This window comes from Dermacentor silvarum, chromosome 9 (genome assembly GCF_013339745.2).
Source record: "Dermacentor silvarum isolate Dsil-2018 chromosome 9, BIME_Dsil_1.4, whole genome shotgun sequence".
Classification (NCBI taxonomy): domain Eukaryota; kingdom Metazoa; phylum Arthropoda; class Arachnida; order Ixodida; family Ixodidae; genus Dermacentor; species Dermacentor silvarum.
The window spans coordinates 106,639,422-106,654,980 of NC_051162.1; the positions used below are offsets into that span (position 1 = coordinate 106,639,422).

The following is a 15,559-nucleotide window of genomic DNA, read 5'->3' on the forward strand; positions in this document are numbered from 1 at the left end:
ACAAACAATGTCAGAAACAAAATGCAGTCGTCTGCAAATGAACGAATTTGTACTGGTTCATTATGGCGTTAGCAATATAATTAATCAAAATCAAAAACAAGAGTGGTCCCAGTACGCTACCTTGTGGAACCCCCGAAGTGGCAAACGATGCGATTGGTGACCATTACCAAAAGCCGATTGTACACGGTTTTCTAAGTAGGCGGAAATCCAGTTTAATATGGAAGAGGGGAGGTCAGTGTATTTTAGCCTGAAGATTACTTTTGATGTGAAACAAGATCGAACGCTTTTCGAAAGTGCAAAAAAATACGTCACTTTAACAGACTTGTCGGTAACGCTGCAGAAATTGTGAATTACTGTAGTTAGTTGCGCGACAGTAGAAAATCCCTGCCTAAAACCATGTTGAAAATAAGATATAATGTTGCTATCTTGTAAAAAACTTGCTTACATAATTAGCAACAATATGGTCAAGCATCTTACAGCACAAAGTGAATTGGACGATAATTTGAAATCACTACAGAGTCACCATTCTTCTGCATGGTCATAACACACGCGCAATTCGCCATTCAACTAGTAGACCCTCAGATAATATGGATGCGCGAAAATGCATGCCAGGAATGGGGTGAAACTTCAGCGTAGCGACGAAGGAACGCATTTTGAAGGCCATCAGGACCAGGTGATGCTCTATTATTTAGGTTAAGAAGCATAGCCACAACACCTTGTAGTGACACAATATCTACGAGAACAGAGCAAAACACAGGGGTAAGACTGACTGTTTCAGAAGGGACGGCAAACACGCAGTGAAAGTATAACTTAAACTCTTCCGCAGTGGCCTTCTTCTCAACAATTCTAGGGCCATCGAGTTGTATCTCATCAACATTTTTTTTCTTTTACTTCAAGAAGTCCCAGAATTTCTGAATGGATTCATAAAAAAATGGTAGGGTATGTTGAAAATAATGCCATGTAGAACGTTTCAACGCCTCATTAAACGCCGTTCGAGCGGCTTGAACGTTTGTAGCCGCGCCTCTTTTTTTAAAGCGTTTAAGTTTTCTTTTTATATGTAAGACTTCTCTCGTAATCCAGGGATTAGTGTTTTTGTTTTCTTAGTTTTGTATTGGTACGATATTATCAAGACAGTAAGTACATATCTCTTTTAATTGATCCCAAAGTATACTAACAGCTGAACCTTGGAAGCTGCTGAATTTTAGTTCAAGGTAATCCAGTACACCGTCATCCCTGGCACGGGCAGAGAAAAATCGTTTACAGAAGCTATTTCGAAGAAACCAATACAAGGCTTTTCAAGGCTACACGACAACATTACCATTGAATAATCAGAAATAGGCACAATCAGGGAGACTCTATATTCTTCCATTGTCCTAGTAACGAAAACAAGATCGAGGATTGAAGAGCATGAAATCACAAATTCGCGTACGCTTTGATACTGCTTGTTGCACATCCATGTTTAGCGTAAGATCAAGCAATAGTCCAACTTCTGAATTTCGATATGTATTGGAAAATGTAGAGCGCCAGTCAACAGAAAGTAAATGAAAATCGCCAACAACGATTACTTCTTTAGAAGAAAATTACCCTAATTGATCGCGTAGATCCATCAGAAATCGAGGTTGTGCATCCGGTGCTCTATAAACCGCACACAAAAATAAAATGCACCCTCAACAAAACAATGTCAAAGAAACACTTTCGTGATTATCTATTTGACGTAGCAGTGATGTTCGAATGTCATATTTCATCCAAACAGCAACGCCGCCGCCTCTAATAGGACGGTCGTGGCGAAAAACCTGATATGAGTGCGTAAATACATCAGCGTCATCGATGTCATCACGAACCGAGGTTTTCCGTTATAACAACATGGGCATCATAATGTAACAAGATGGCTTCTAGTTCTGTTTATTTGTTAACGACGCTATGCGCAGTTGTGTTAATAATATTAGGTTGGTTACTAGAGGATCGTAGAGATCATTCCATTTTACCATAATAGAAAGCAACCTTTATTCTGGTTTGAGCGTTTTCGTCCGACATGGAGAGCTCCCCATTTACTCGCAGATTGTCGTTAATGAGTGAAGCATTCTTTTCTTGTTTTCCATCCTTAGAGCTTGCCCATAACATCTTTTCTTTCTGCAGTGTCTCACACGATTAGTCATTTTGAACGGATATTTCTGTCCCTTTAAACTTCTCTAAGCTCTTAAACACTGCTTGCTTATCATTTTAGTCTTGAAAATGAAGTATAATTGGTCTATAATTGTCACGTTTGCCTAAGCGGTGATTTCTACCAAGATAGGCATAATACTTGTAGTTTGGCTGAAAACAAGTTGTTTAGAACTCTTTGCTTCACATTCGAGTCTTTCTCATTAGGATCTTCCTGCATTCCGAAAATAACTAAATTTGATCGTCTACTGCTGTCTTCTAGATCGGCTAATTTAGATTTCAAGACCGTAATTTTTTCAGTGATTCGACCTGGCCAGTTCAGTTTTCTACTTGAAGAAAGCGCAAAGTAAGATCAGACACTATTTTCATTTATTATGAGATTAGTTATCAGACATTAAGAGACAACACGACCTCTTAAAACATGGAAAACCACAGATAAAAATGGCAACGGCCGTAATACAATCCGACCAAGCGCCATAGCAAGTGATGCGTAGGCCCTGCTTTTGGGACAAATGGGCAGCAACTTGGGCAGAAGCTTGGACAAGGCGCTGCACGACACGTCATTCCCGCTGGCTTCCCCTGCGGCGGGGTCGACGAGTGATCAAGCGGCATCCAGCAAAACAAGTACAGACCAGTGATAGGGATTCCTCTTTGAACATCGAATTGTACAAGTTGGATACGCGCATATTTGCTATAGTTTAACAAAGAACGCTTTCAAGACCTCGCTGCAAGTTTACGGAATCTGTTAAAACAATAGTTCCAAGTAGTGCTGATAACAATACAAGCACAAGTGTGTCTAGTGGTCACGGGCGATTGTGCAAGACAGCTGCGCTTAGAACAAACGCTGTGCACCGACTGCAGACAGGTTTAGTTCCACGTGCGCAAAGAAGAAGGGCGCGATAGAGGAACAATGTCATGGCCACAACACACAGCACTTAGCAACAATCAGGGAGCAGGTTACGAGATGGGGCTGAAAAAAAAAGAAACACTTCAGCAGGAGGTAGTCGCAGGATCTCTGACATCAAGTACTCAATGGGGAACTCAAAGGCCTTGAAGCTCAAAAAAAAAAAAAGAATAACGTCGCAATGATGCATAGTTGGCGAAGCATTCGTAACGATAGCAAAAGCATTAAACTATTACAAGTAAGGTTCGTAGTTTCTGGACAGTAAAAATGGCAGTAAATATTTTCATTGTAACTAACACAGGTGGTGTCAAGCTCCCAAATGCACAATTATACACAGTTCACTCGATCACTGCGAGCACTCACGGTCCCTTCTCAAAGATGCCATGACAAGAGCGCCTACAGCGAGAAACACGCGTGCTTGCCCCAAACCGTGCTACCGCACCCTTCACCATTTCAATTGCGTCACTCTTCCAAAATGACCATATCAGGTATCTTACAACACTAAGCGCGCTGTAATATAACGCGCTGTTAGTCACAAGCCTTTGTGGCTAGCCCCTATATTTTCCCAATGTATCCTAGAATATCACGTGGTTTACGAGACGCGGCGCGCCGGCCCGGCTTGACAGGATTGACCGTGTGGATCGCGCATGCGCCGTCGTGCTCATTTGTGTGCGACTCCCCGCGACTGCATTTCGGTAGTTACGCAAGCACTGCGCATGCGCAGCTGCAGTCTAGGCCAGTGCTGACCACACGAACGCACCCCGAGTGTCTCTATAGATGGCTTGCACTGACGTCATTGTAGCCGCCATGTTGCTGCACCGACACAATGAAAAGCTGGGTCCGTAACGTCACGTGAAAACTTTCAATAAGATGGATTGGACTGCAGTGCTCGTAGTCGCAATGTTGGTGCCCCAACATGGTGATAAGGTGGGCGCGTGACGTCACGTGAAAGCTATCAATAATTACTATCGCAATAAAATAGGGTGGGCAACGCCCATTCCCAAATAATACCTGTACCATGTCGTCAAGTGTTGAAAATATGTTCTCACTGGGTAATCGTTACTACCTGAAAGCCAAAATGCACGTGTCCAAAATTCTAGCTTGTCTTAATGGTGCACGAAAACTCGCCATCTTTTCTATGCTCCATACGCAAGCAAAGACCTCCAATTTGATGTAAGTTTGAAACACCAGTTACTGGTTTTCAGACAGCACTAGCTTCCTGATTCTGTTCACATCAGCATTACCATGTGCTTGCGCTGCTTTTTTTTAACAAGCATTCTCGACAATAAAACTGTAGAATCGATGAAAACGCAGGGCAAGCTTCCGACACGTCTATTTTGTTTGCCTCAGATACGTCCGCCTATTGTTTTTCAAGCAAATAACTTTTTCTGTTTTATGTACACCTATGCAGAAAACGTACGCATAGCAAGGACGCAAGGGACCCTTCGCTTGTAAAACAATGGGCACACTGACACGCAATGTTGACGACTGAGCGGTTTTGACCAAGCCTGAAGGACAGGTGAGCAGACATTTTATACTGCTGCGTCGTCTAAAGCGCGATGCGCTACATTGCGATTTTCCTTGCCACCGTCTGCTTTAGTTTGATAAACGGACAACGCAATCGTACCAGTAAGTACACTTTAAGTGAAATATCTGAAGCATGGCGCAAGCATCATGGGGCCCACATATTACATGTTATCGAAATCGAATGGTTATTAGGCTGAACAGAGATGTTCAAACAAAAAAAATCAAAACTGATTTCATTAGATATATAATTAGCGGGAGAAATGAGATACTTTCAACGTCCCTGTAAATAACGTTGACGGGCAAAGCACCGAAACTATCGCCTGGAAAATTTCATTCTCAAAGACAATTCCAGTGCAGCGAAGAATTTCCTTTTTCCCCAGCATAATAAACTCGTGACCGTTTGGCAAAGACTTCACTGAGTGCGAATGCTTTTCGCAAGCAATGCACTTTGTACAGCCATCTGCATTTTAGCAGTGAACTTCCCTTAAGCCACCGCGATCTAGTCGAGGGATACTTCCCAATAAGTCTGCATCCACGCCCGGGGTCGCTGTTGTCCAAGCGCATGCTCACATGGCTCCGAGGAGATGGGCCTCGATGTATCGCGCTATTGCTTACTACTAATGGTGTCTTGGATGATGCGTTTGGAAATAACATTTAAAGACCTGTTTCTCCTGCTCCCATTTTACTGTGTGGTTGCCTGTGCATGGCGTCACGGCTGACACCTGCTCATTCACTTGCATTGGCCGTCAGGGCTACTAGATGACCACATCCACTCTAGCAGGTTCAGCAATGTTCGAAGGGTTCAGAAAGACTGGCCACGGAAAAGGCAGAAAGCATACGACCATCCTGCTGTCATCATTTCTGCGTTTTAGGTGTCTGTAAAGGTTACTCTGAAATCTAGATAAATTTGTAGTGAACACTGTGTCTGTGTATGTGGCCAGAGCTTATTATATATGAATGCGAGAAAGAGAGTGGGTTTTGTGACCGCAATATTTATTAAGTGGGCATTGAAAGTTGCACATGTTGGACGATTCTTGTTGACCTGATTCTCGAAACGCGAAACGCGATAGCTAAGAGTCCTAACTTTTCGGCTCTTCTGCTGGTGTTAGTACGTGTAGTATAACGGGGAGGTAAATTTCCCTGCTTGGATTTTACGAGATTTATTACATAAAAGGACGCTTCGGCTCGGAGCCAACTGCGAGGCCGCCTATTCAAATACATATAGAACGCAGAAACGCTTTTATGAAACAACCGCTTAACGAATTTGAATAAAGTTTGTTGCATTTAGAAAGTTAAATTTTTGGGCTGTAGGAAGCGGAGTATAGGTTTAGGACCCGCAATATTTTAGAGCTATCGCCGAAAATTGTCAAGATTAAGAAAAAAAAGCACCAACTTTACAAATACGCAATTCCGCACCAAAAACTGATATTGCTGTTCTGTAAACTGCATCATGTTGAGAACTAAACGCGGCCACATTTAACATTATTTTTCAGCGTACGGGGATTTGTTACGGTGGTTACGAGGGTAAAGCAGAAGTAATACTGAAGAATAAGTGGGAAAATACAGAACTGGGTACAGCAAATAAATCTTGTCCGCTTTAGATATATTAATATGTGCGGTTTATAGAATTGTAATATCATTTTTTATCACTCAATTAAAGGGTTGTAAACATACTAGCTTGGTTCTTAAAAATTTTGCGATGTTTAGCAATGTTTATAGAAACAATTTAATGACCCATTTTAAAATTATATGCTTCTTAAAATTCACTGGACTAACTTTTTTTGATGCAGCGAACCTCACCAATTTCGGGGCAGTAGCTGCCGGCAAAAGCGATGTCTCCACTCCCATGCATTTACTTACATGGCCATGAGCTAAAGCTTTCTCTTGAAGCTTAACAATATTATGAATATCACCCGTAGCTGAAAGCACAATATTACTCCTTGATTCGGATAATTCGAAGGGGCGAGCATTCCTTTTTGATTATTACAAATGTTTTAATAATTCTTGCTTTAATAATCGCTTTCTAGCCAATATTATTATATAGAATTTCAGATAAATTAAATAGACATAATCCATTGGTTGGAACTCTAAGGTTACCTCTACGCTTCCAACATAACCATTCCCATAGTATGAGATGGAATGTATGCATGTTTCAACAAATTCGTCCTGAACTGCTTAGGAGAAATTTTGAAATGGAACCATATGCTTCGTTGCAGTTGCCGTTTAACCAAAGGTTTAGTGTTATTTCCCATAGAACTAATTCACGCTTTCTACAGCAATCTACCTAACATAGCAATCTCGTGCTCTCTGCACCATACACTTTTTTTTTTACTTTAGTATCTCAATTTAAACGAAAACGAACCGTGTACGTTTGAGTACGTACAAATAGGAGCAAGGCTTTAGCGACTGCCGCTTAGATATCTCGAGCCAATGCAAGAGCGTTTCCTTATAACTGCGGTTCTCGATAGAGCACTGCACGAAACCACGACACGCGTTTACGTTTTGCTTTTATCACCGCCTTGACCGACTTTCACTTTAACCCTCCTTTGCACAATTCGCAGAAACTGGGCCTGAAAAATGCGGCGACCTCGAAATACCAGCTCCTGAAAAAGATCAGAAAGACCACTTCTGCCGGCCTTCCCATACGCCTTCTTGGGAGCTGGAGAAACCTCGCCGATGCGTTTGCAAGAAAGGTTACGTCCGAAACTCCTGGGGAGAGTGCATTTCCAAGACGCATTGCTGGAGTTGCAAGCTGCGCCGCTACAAGGACTGGCATTCGTGCGCATCAGGTTGTCCGGCTAGGTGCGGTCAGCCATTGGAGGCGTCGTGCCGCAAAAAGTGTAAACCGCGATGCGAATGCCCCCCTGGCTTTGTGGTGTAAGTACTATTTCAACTACAGTGCCATTTCCACAGATCCACGATATACACGTAAGATGAGGATATTGAGCCGATAAACTTCCCGACAGAAGCGCCGGGCATCCTCCACGATACTACTGGAGCGTGTTTACGTCCTGTAATTGTCAGACATGCGTGACATGCCCTCCTGATCATTTCGTGTAAGTTCGATTTCCCCTACAGTACATTGTAACAAAGTAATGGCATACATGGACATTTAATCTGAATAGCGAGCTGAAAATCGCTTTGCAGAAGTTACATCAACCAGGTATTACCGCGTACGTACGGCCTCAAACTGCCTGAGATGCATAAATGCCCTCCAAACCTTCGTGGTGCGAGATCCATCTTATTTAAAATAGAGCTGCACAAATCCGCAGTATTCGTGATCTAGGGTTCGCACTGAGCTAAAATTCTACTTGAATATGGCAAAACACCGTCAATGTGCTAGCGAAGCACCTATTGCCTGATATTGACTCAGATTGAGCAGTACTTGACAAAAAGAAATGTGTCAGTTCGATTACAGCTACAGATCTGCAATATGCATGCTGCATCCGAGTACGGAGTTAGTACTACCTTGAAGAAGCCCTATCCTGTTCAAGGTACAAATGTAGTCACTAATTTCTGATGTAAAATATTTACGTATTTCTGCAAGAGAATAATTGTTAACCAATCAAATAATGCTTCATCTCTATTTGTGTTTCCACTTCCTAATGGCGTAAGACGTGCACCTTGGAGGAGCAAATGTTCAACGGGGTGATGTGGAGCACTATTATACGAAAGTCTATTGTGTTGCATGTAGTATAGAAAAACAAAAATTCTAGGTAAGCTGTTTAGACAAAAGCAGACGGTGGCATCAATTACCCTGCGAACGGATGTAGCTAACCATTTAGAGGAGATATACAAACAGTTAAGTTGGACACATGATCTAACGCATGGAGCAGATAACGGGTAATCTATTAGAGCACGGGAGCAAGTGACAAGGGAAAACGTCGTGAGAAGCTGATTTCATGATGAGATGACACTTAGGAGTGGTAAATAGAAACCGTTGGAAGAAACCTTAGGTCAGCACTGAATGTAAAGCAGGGCCATTCTTCTTCTTCTTACTATTAATAATATTATTATTTATGTCCAAGGCACCTGTACCGCTAGAATGTGTTTCTTTTTTTCGTTACATCATTTGTACGCTTAAAGCGTGCGGGTAAAACACAGTACAAATCAAAGCATAGGTTTAGGGAGTTTGTTACGAATAATAGCGATTATAGCGATTATACTTCCTGACACGCCTGAGGAGTTGTGCAACAATAATAAGCATGCAGCCGAATAAATCAGCAACAGAAGAAGTACAATGGCCCTCGCTATGCAATAGCGTACTATTCTCACGGATGTATATTCAGAGTTGCGGTGATGAACTCGTGAGAAGCGGGGACATCTACGGAAATTCAGGTGCGGGTCAAGTCACACAAGACTCAGATGCTTATGGACCAGGCGTGGTTTCATTCATCATGTCACCTCACGTGATAAAATTCCCCTTCTTTCACGGCACACCTTGGGCCGAGTTCACAAAGGTTTTCTTTCGTAAGTACTCTCTGTCATTGGCCAACCACTATCGCTAATAATATGTCCAGCATCAGGATTGGCTGAAACTTTTTTTTACGAAAAATTTTAGCGTAAGGAGGTTTTGTGAATTCGGGCCCTTCTTTCTACTTTTCTACCTTTTTTTCTGTATTAAACAAGCTAGACTTTTAGCTTTCGAGAATTTAAAGATACCATTAACATTGAAAAATATTACTTGGAGTGAAGAGCGTTCAAACAACTACAAAAAAAATTAATTGGGTTTTACGTTCTAATACCGCCATCTACTTATGACGCATGCCGCCGTGCGTAATTGTATCATTTGGGGTTCCTTAACACGCACCTAACTTTAAGTACAGGGCAACCAGATCGTGTAATATTCACAGCTACTTAAAAACTTTCAATATATGCTCTTCTCGTCTTAAAAGCAGCATTCATTCCAAAACGAATCTTCGGACTGTCGGAATGTAACATTTCTGGAGGCTGAATACGACGCTATCATTCCCATCGTAGAGCGAAATAGGCATTTTCCTTGATTGCATTGCCTTTAGTTCTTCATTGAAAGGGCATCTTGCACGCCGTATACTATTGACAGGCGTAGTTTATATTTTTTTTCCGGAGACTCTATCACCCACTAAAAACTGCAACAAAGTTTTCACTCGGCGCAAGACGCGCTTTCATGTGCCGGACCTTTCTTTAATGTCGTTACCAGTTCCAAAGCAAGAAAAGACGGTCTAAACATATTACTTTAGCACTGCGAACCGTTGTGCAGATTCTAAGATGAACGGGAGCGCCAGCGATTACGCTGGTGTATAAGACGTGTCATCTATAAATAACCAACGCTCTCGACCGTAGATACGATTTCTATGACCGACAAAGCTTGTCGCTCACACTGTGCTTTGAGCTGTACTTGTATTTCTGTGCCCAGGTTAGGTCCAATAAAGAGTTTGATTCATGACCCACATTTGCCGCACTTTTAAGGCGAAATCCTTAGGTGTCTATGTTGTTGGTACCCCTGGCGAAACTGCACCGTAAGGAAAAGTGACCGAAGCCGCAATAAATATTCGGATTGACGTCACATTCCTAAGGGAGGTTCCTGTAACCAATGTAAATTAGCGCCTTTGAAAAAAAAAAAAAACACCGCATATCCACGAAGTGAATGATGATGAGTGGGCGAAGCACCGGCCGGGGGATCATTCGGGCAAAACGCCGGAAGCTTTCTCTGGAAGCCGGAAGATGGCTTCCGGAAGACGGAGCGTGGCGTATATATATATATATATATATATATATATATATACAGTATGTGTGTACAGTATATACAGCGCTTATATAGCCCTTGTGCACCGCAGCGCCCCTAGCTACGGACGAGAGAGAGAGCGCGTCGGGAACGAGAGAGAAAAGAGCACAGCTGCTTCTCTAGCGGGAGCGGTGAGTACTAGCGTGGCTACGACGGCGCGACGAGGGACAAGGCTCGACCCTAAGGAGCTTCGCCCCTAAAAAGTTCGTACATCTCGGTCTGGGTGGGATTCGAACCCGGGCCTCCGATGTGCGGGACGAGAACGCTTCCCTGAAGCCACGGCTGTTCCACGGCTCTGGCTTACTAAAGGTGTCTAGAGCGTGCGCTGATTGCATATGTCACGTCGCAGACATCTTGCTGATTAAAAGTGTGGCTTAGTGCGTGCACTAGCATGAAGCACTTTATATACTAGTTGAAGTTTTCATATGTGGCATTCAGGAGGTTGCCTTAGTGCCACACGTGTATTTTCCGTTGTGACTCGATTTGTCTTGTAAGAAGTCTAGTCCCGAGTGTATAAGTTAATGCATTACCAATTTGTCTTACAAAGAAGTCTAACTCCGATTGTATAGCTTCATGTACTACCAAATGTACAGCAGGCTTTTGCTTTCTTGTGTTACAATAATGTAACACCTGTCGAATTTTTTTTCGCGTGCTTTCTTGATTAAACTTTTGATTGGTTTAAATGGGCCCGTATGACAATATAACGACATTAGCAAGTATCCAGTCCTCCAGAAATGGGTACTTCCTCTACTTGTATGTAAGCTTCTGCATGCACATTGCATATCATCAATCTACGTATGCTATCTATACGACACATGCATGAATGGAACCCTGAAGGAAACGTAAAAACAAGCGTAAACTGAGGGGTACAGTTTCAGCAGTTTTTAAGGAAGGGTGATTAGGAGGAACCTATTGTAAGTCGAGCTGCTAAATTTTCTCACTAAGCACCGCGAAGACAATAGAAGCAAACTTGCACGGATTCTTTCCTGCAAGTCTCTCTTTGTAGCGGTTCGAGCCATAATTAAAGAAAACTAATAAATCCAGAAAAAATGTTAGGTTGTCGATACGCTCGCACGAACGAGATGCCACCTAAGCGTTAGGCACATCTCGAAATGATTTCATTTCTCCGTTCTTTATCAGAGAACATTACGAACACTTGTCACGTCCGTTGCTTCACCAGGAACTGATTTCGTTCTACGTGGTTCAGAAGCGTCGGGCGTCGAATACCAATGGTTGAATGGCGAAAATGAGAAAATATTCAGTGTTCGAAATTGGCAGTGATTCCCTGTTTAAATGCTATATAATAAAGCTCACTTAACGTATTACAGCTGCAGACCTTTCGTCATGCACGGCTCTTTATTGGTAGCGTCGACGTTTCTCGAACTTTCTTAGCCTACTTTTAAGCGGTGCTGTGCTTACTTTCTGACTTGTTGATGGAGCTGTTGCGCGTAATGCCAGTATGCAAAAGCGCTGTCTCTGCATTGTACGTTGCGAAGCTTTTCTTGTGGGGTTTTATTGCGACGCACTGACATAAACGTAGCCACCTAAGCTACATGGTAGATGCGAATGTCTTCATCTGCGTGCGCACGTGCGCGCTTCTGTTTTTTTAAATCAACGCTGGCACCTGCAGCAGTAAATCAATTTCCTGGCTGTCAACAACACTAGGCTATCACACGCCTGTCAGGTTCATTCACTTATGTCTACATCACTTAACGAACATTTCCTCCACCGACCGTTGAGAAGCTTCTGCCAAATAATTTATGGTTTCTTCTTTTTTTATTTTTTTATTTTTCTCCGCAGACACCCAAAGTACAGCAGCAAGTGCGTCAAGGCCGATACGTGTCCACCGAAATGCCCGCGCAACTCGTCATTCAAGCCGTGTGTGTCAAACTGCGAGCCAAAGTGCAACGGAGAGCGACCCGAGAAATGCGTTAGCCGCTGTGACACGGGTGGCTGCGTGTGCAACAAAGGCTACGCCTATTTCATTAGAAATGGCCAAAGGATATGTGTGCTTGAGTCAGCGTGTGCCTTGTACGCTCCCCCACCACTCTCTTTCACATCCAAAGAACTTGAGAGTTCTGGTCGAGGAGAAGGCTCTCATGACCGCGGAAACGGCCCGGGTGGTGCGGCAAGACGCAGAGAACGTACGCGTTCGCGTGGTGGCCAAACAGGCCCAGACGAAAATCTTTCGTTAGGTATCCCGCGGCCTGGCCTCGCAGGTGGTATGCCGGGAATCGGTGCAGCTGCTCACGGTGAAAGCGAAGAAACCGGACATCCGCCTTTTGCCAGAGGACCTGCTGGAGCGCTTCCGCATGTATTCAGAGGAAGTACGCCGCCCCCAGGCACAGAAGGTCATTTTCGAGCTGGCACCGGCCCAAACCCCATGCGCAATGTCTCAACTCCTGGGGTTGGTACTAACATACACTCATTCAGTGCAGCCTCGCGTGTTGGTTTAGGAGCTATGGGAGCCGGTCTCGGAGTGTTAGGAGCAGGGGGGATGCTATCACGTGGTTCCGAAAGACATGGTGGGGCTGGTCGCGGAGTATTAGGAGCAGGCAGCTTGCTTTCACGTGGTTCCGAAGGACATGGTAGAGCCGGTATTGGAATTCAGCCATCGGGTACGCCATCAAATGGTGCCCCAAGACATAGAGGAAGCAGTACTGATGAAAGTTCCGAAGGACCACACCCACCTGCTCCTGGAGGACTTGGCGGGTTAGGTGCGGTATAGAGAGGGTTAACCCATTTCCATCTAGTACTGAAAATCATCTGAGGGGCGAAGCAGGAATACATCCAGAGGAAAATCTCCCATTAGGTATCACAGGACCTGGTCGCGCAGGTATAAATTTGCACCCAGAGAGGTGGTCAACCACACGGTACGCTGGGACTAGGCGGCGCCGGTCTTGAAGAAAGTGAGGAAAGGGCACCTTTTGCTGGTGCACCTGGAACGGCTCTTCCAGATGTCTTGAGAAGGCATCCGCAGCCACCAGGTATCGAAGGCCCTTTCCCGACTGCAACCGGCATAATGCCATCTAGTAGTGGATCATTTGGTGCCATAGGGCCTCGGGGGAGTGATGTTGATATCAACTTATTCGGTGGACCCCCGAGAAGTGATTTACGGGAGGTGGAAGGTGGAATAGAAGGAATAAGAGAAGATGCCAGGCTTTCACCTCCGTCCGGGCTAGGCGGTGACGGTATTGTATTTCGGCCGTCGAGCAGAACCTCACGCGTATTCTCAAGTATTGGGGGGACCAGCAGCGAAGAGAGCGGCGAACGTACACAGCCATCTGTTTCTGATGTACCTGGTAGACGTAGTGTCGGTATTGAAAGGGTGGGTACACCCTTAAATAGTACTGAAGGCCACCGGCCTCTCAACACAGAATCACGTTCAGCAGGAAATTATTCATTAGGTATCTCAAGAAACGAAACGGGTGCTGCCCGTGTGGGCGGTGAGGGTTCGACCCCGGGTGGTCCGGAAGGATTTGGGACGCCAAATAGTGGAGAAAGCGAAGAAATTCCAAACGTTCCTAGCAACGCTAGGCTAGGAGGGGACGCTGTAGCCATCGGCACAGGTTATCACCGAGTGCGTGGTTCCGACAGCGATCTCCCGTATGGCGCAGGAATATATTCATTTCGAGCTCCATTATTTGGTAGGGAAGGATATGACCATGGCGATGTAGGTGGAGGCTCAGTTGGCGTAAGTTCACATGACATTCTAGGATATCGTGGCGCCGGTCTCAGAATGCATGGAGAGGGTACACCATCACAGGTTGGCGTTGGATATAGGCGATCTGGATTCCGATTTTATCCACCGGGGACAATTACGCGCGGCTCAGCGGAACTTGAAGGGACAGGTCTTTATGAGAGTGGAGAAGATATACATCCACCTCTTTCTATGGGGTCTCGTATGCACAGCATGCTCGTTGGACATGGAAGTAGACGATTACCTGGTATTGAAGGACATTTCCCCGCTGGTTTGGGATTGTATCCGGCGGCTAGACTACCACTTGGCGGTGTTCCATTAGGTCGGGAAGTAGTCGGTATAAATTCAGAGGGTGCTTCAAGAATGTATAGACAGTCGGGATATGGCGGGGGCAGTGTCGGAATAAATCGAGAAGGTATTTCCTTGAGTCCTATCGGGCGATATGGGGGCAGTGGTTTTGGAATTCACTCATTTGGTTTTGGCACACCAGGTCGCGCAGCATATGATGGGGAAGAGTTTGACCTAAGCCGAGGGGATGCGACCTCACGTGCTACGACAGGATATGATCGAGAAAGGCTTAGGTCTTTGTTACTGCGTACACGAACCCCTGTTCTTTCAAGGTCTATGTATTCCGGTTTTCGGCTTCTGCCAAGGATGGAAACCTCAGGTTTTAGAGCGAGTTTGAATGGACCCCATTTCATGTCAGATCACGGTGATTCGTCGTTACGTGCTGCCGCAGAAATCGGTCATGACAGCCCCGGCCTTTACCATGGCAGGACGCCCCCACATGTTGCCTCGGGATACCATGGAGCTCTGCCCCATCTGCAACCAGAGGGGGCTTACATACCTCGAAACGCCGAATATGAGATGGCGCGTTTGGGCGCTGTTGCATAATTAGCGCGCTCAGCTATCAGAGCAGCATTTTCTGCGCCTTTTAATCAATATTACCGTGACATCGCCAGATTCGCCACCGGTCAGAGCTGACAGCTAGCCATCATGACTATTGGCCCGCTTGTCGAAATTATCACGACATGCATCAGAAGTATTCACATCGCCTGTTATGTCAGCAGACCAATAAATTCGAATCGCAACATGATTTTTTCTTGAAAACATTTTCTCTGCTTTTCTTGCAACACATAGCCTGCGCCGAGTTTCTCGATACGTTGAACTTGCAAATACGTAGTTGTAGAGAAAATGTGCATTGGAATGAAAATAAGTTCGAAATAAAAGTTATTGCAGGATGGGGTCCTCAAGCTAAACACGTCCAAAGAGCATACGTAAAATTCGGTCGTAATGAGGCCATATATAAAATGTCGAACTCGGAATAATAGTGTCATGGTTGTCGAATGGAGTATTGTATGCAGAGCTAGAATGTGCAAGAAATTTTGTTTTGTAAGAAAGCCACGGAGATCTCTCTGACTCTACAATGTCTAGGCGCCGCTTAATCGTGAAGGGAGTTAGAACTTATGAGTTGTGAATGCTAAAGCGTTAATGCTCAAGTGAA

The 15,559-nt window shown here is 44.5% G+C and overlaps 1 protein-coding gene across 3 annotated transcripts in view; it reads left to right on the top strand.

Annotated features, from left to right (window-relative positions):
* The window catches only part of LOC119464072 (translation initiation factor IF-2-like), a 21,291-nt gene extending 6,140 nt beyond the window's left edge, over positions 1–15,151 (top strand). The window contains exons 1-3 of one of the 3 annotated variants that reach the window (XM_037724894.2): positions 4,570–4,693; positions 7,153–7,468; positions 12,156–15,151. In XM_037724894.2, coding sequence (XP_037580822.1) covers positions 4,624–4,693; positions 7,153–7,468; positions 12,156–13,083 — 1,314 coding nt within the window. In that variant the 5' untranslated portion in view covers positions 4,570–4,623 and the 3' untranslated portion in view covers positions 13,084–15,151. Of the gene's footprint in view, positions 1–4,569; positions 4,694–7,152; positions 7,469–12,155 lie in introns of those variants that run through there. The other 2 variants (XM_049655863.1, XM_049655864.1) reach the window with 2 other exon arrangements.
* Positions 15,152–15,559: the final 408 nt, after the last annotated feature.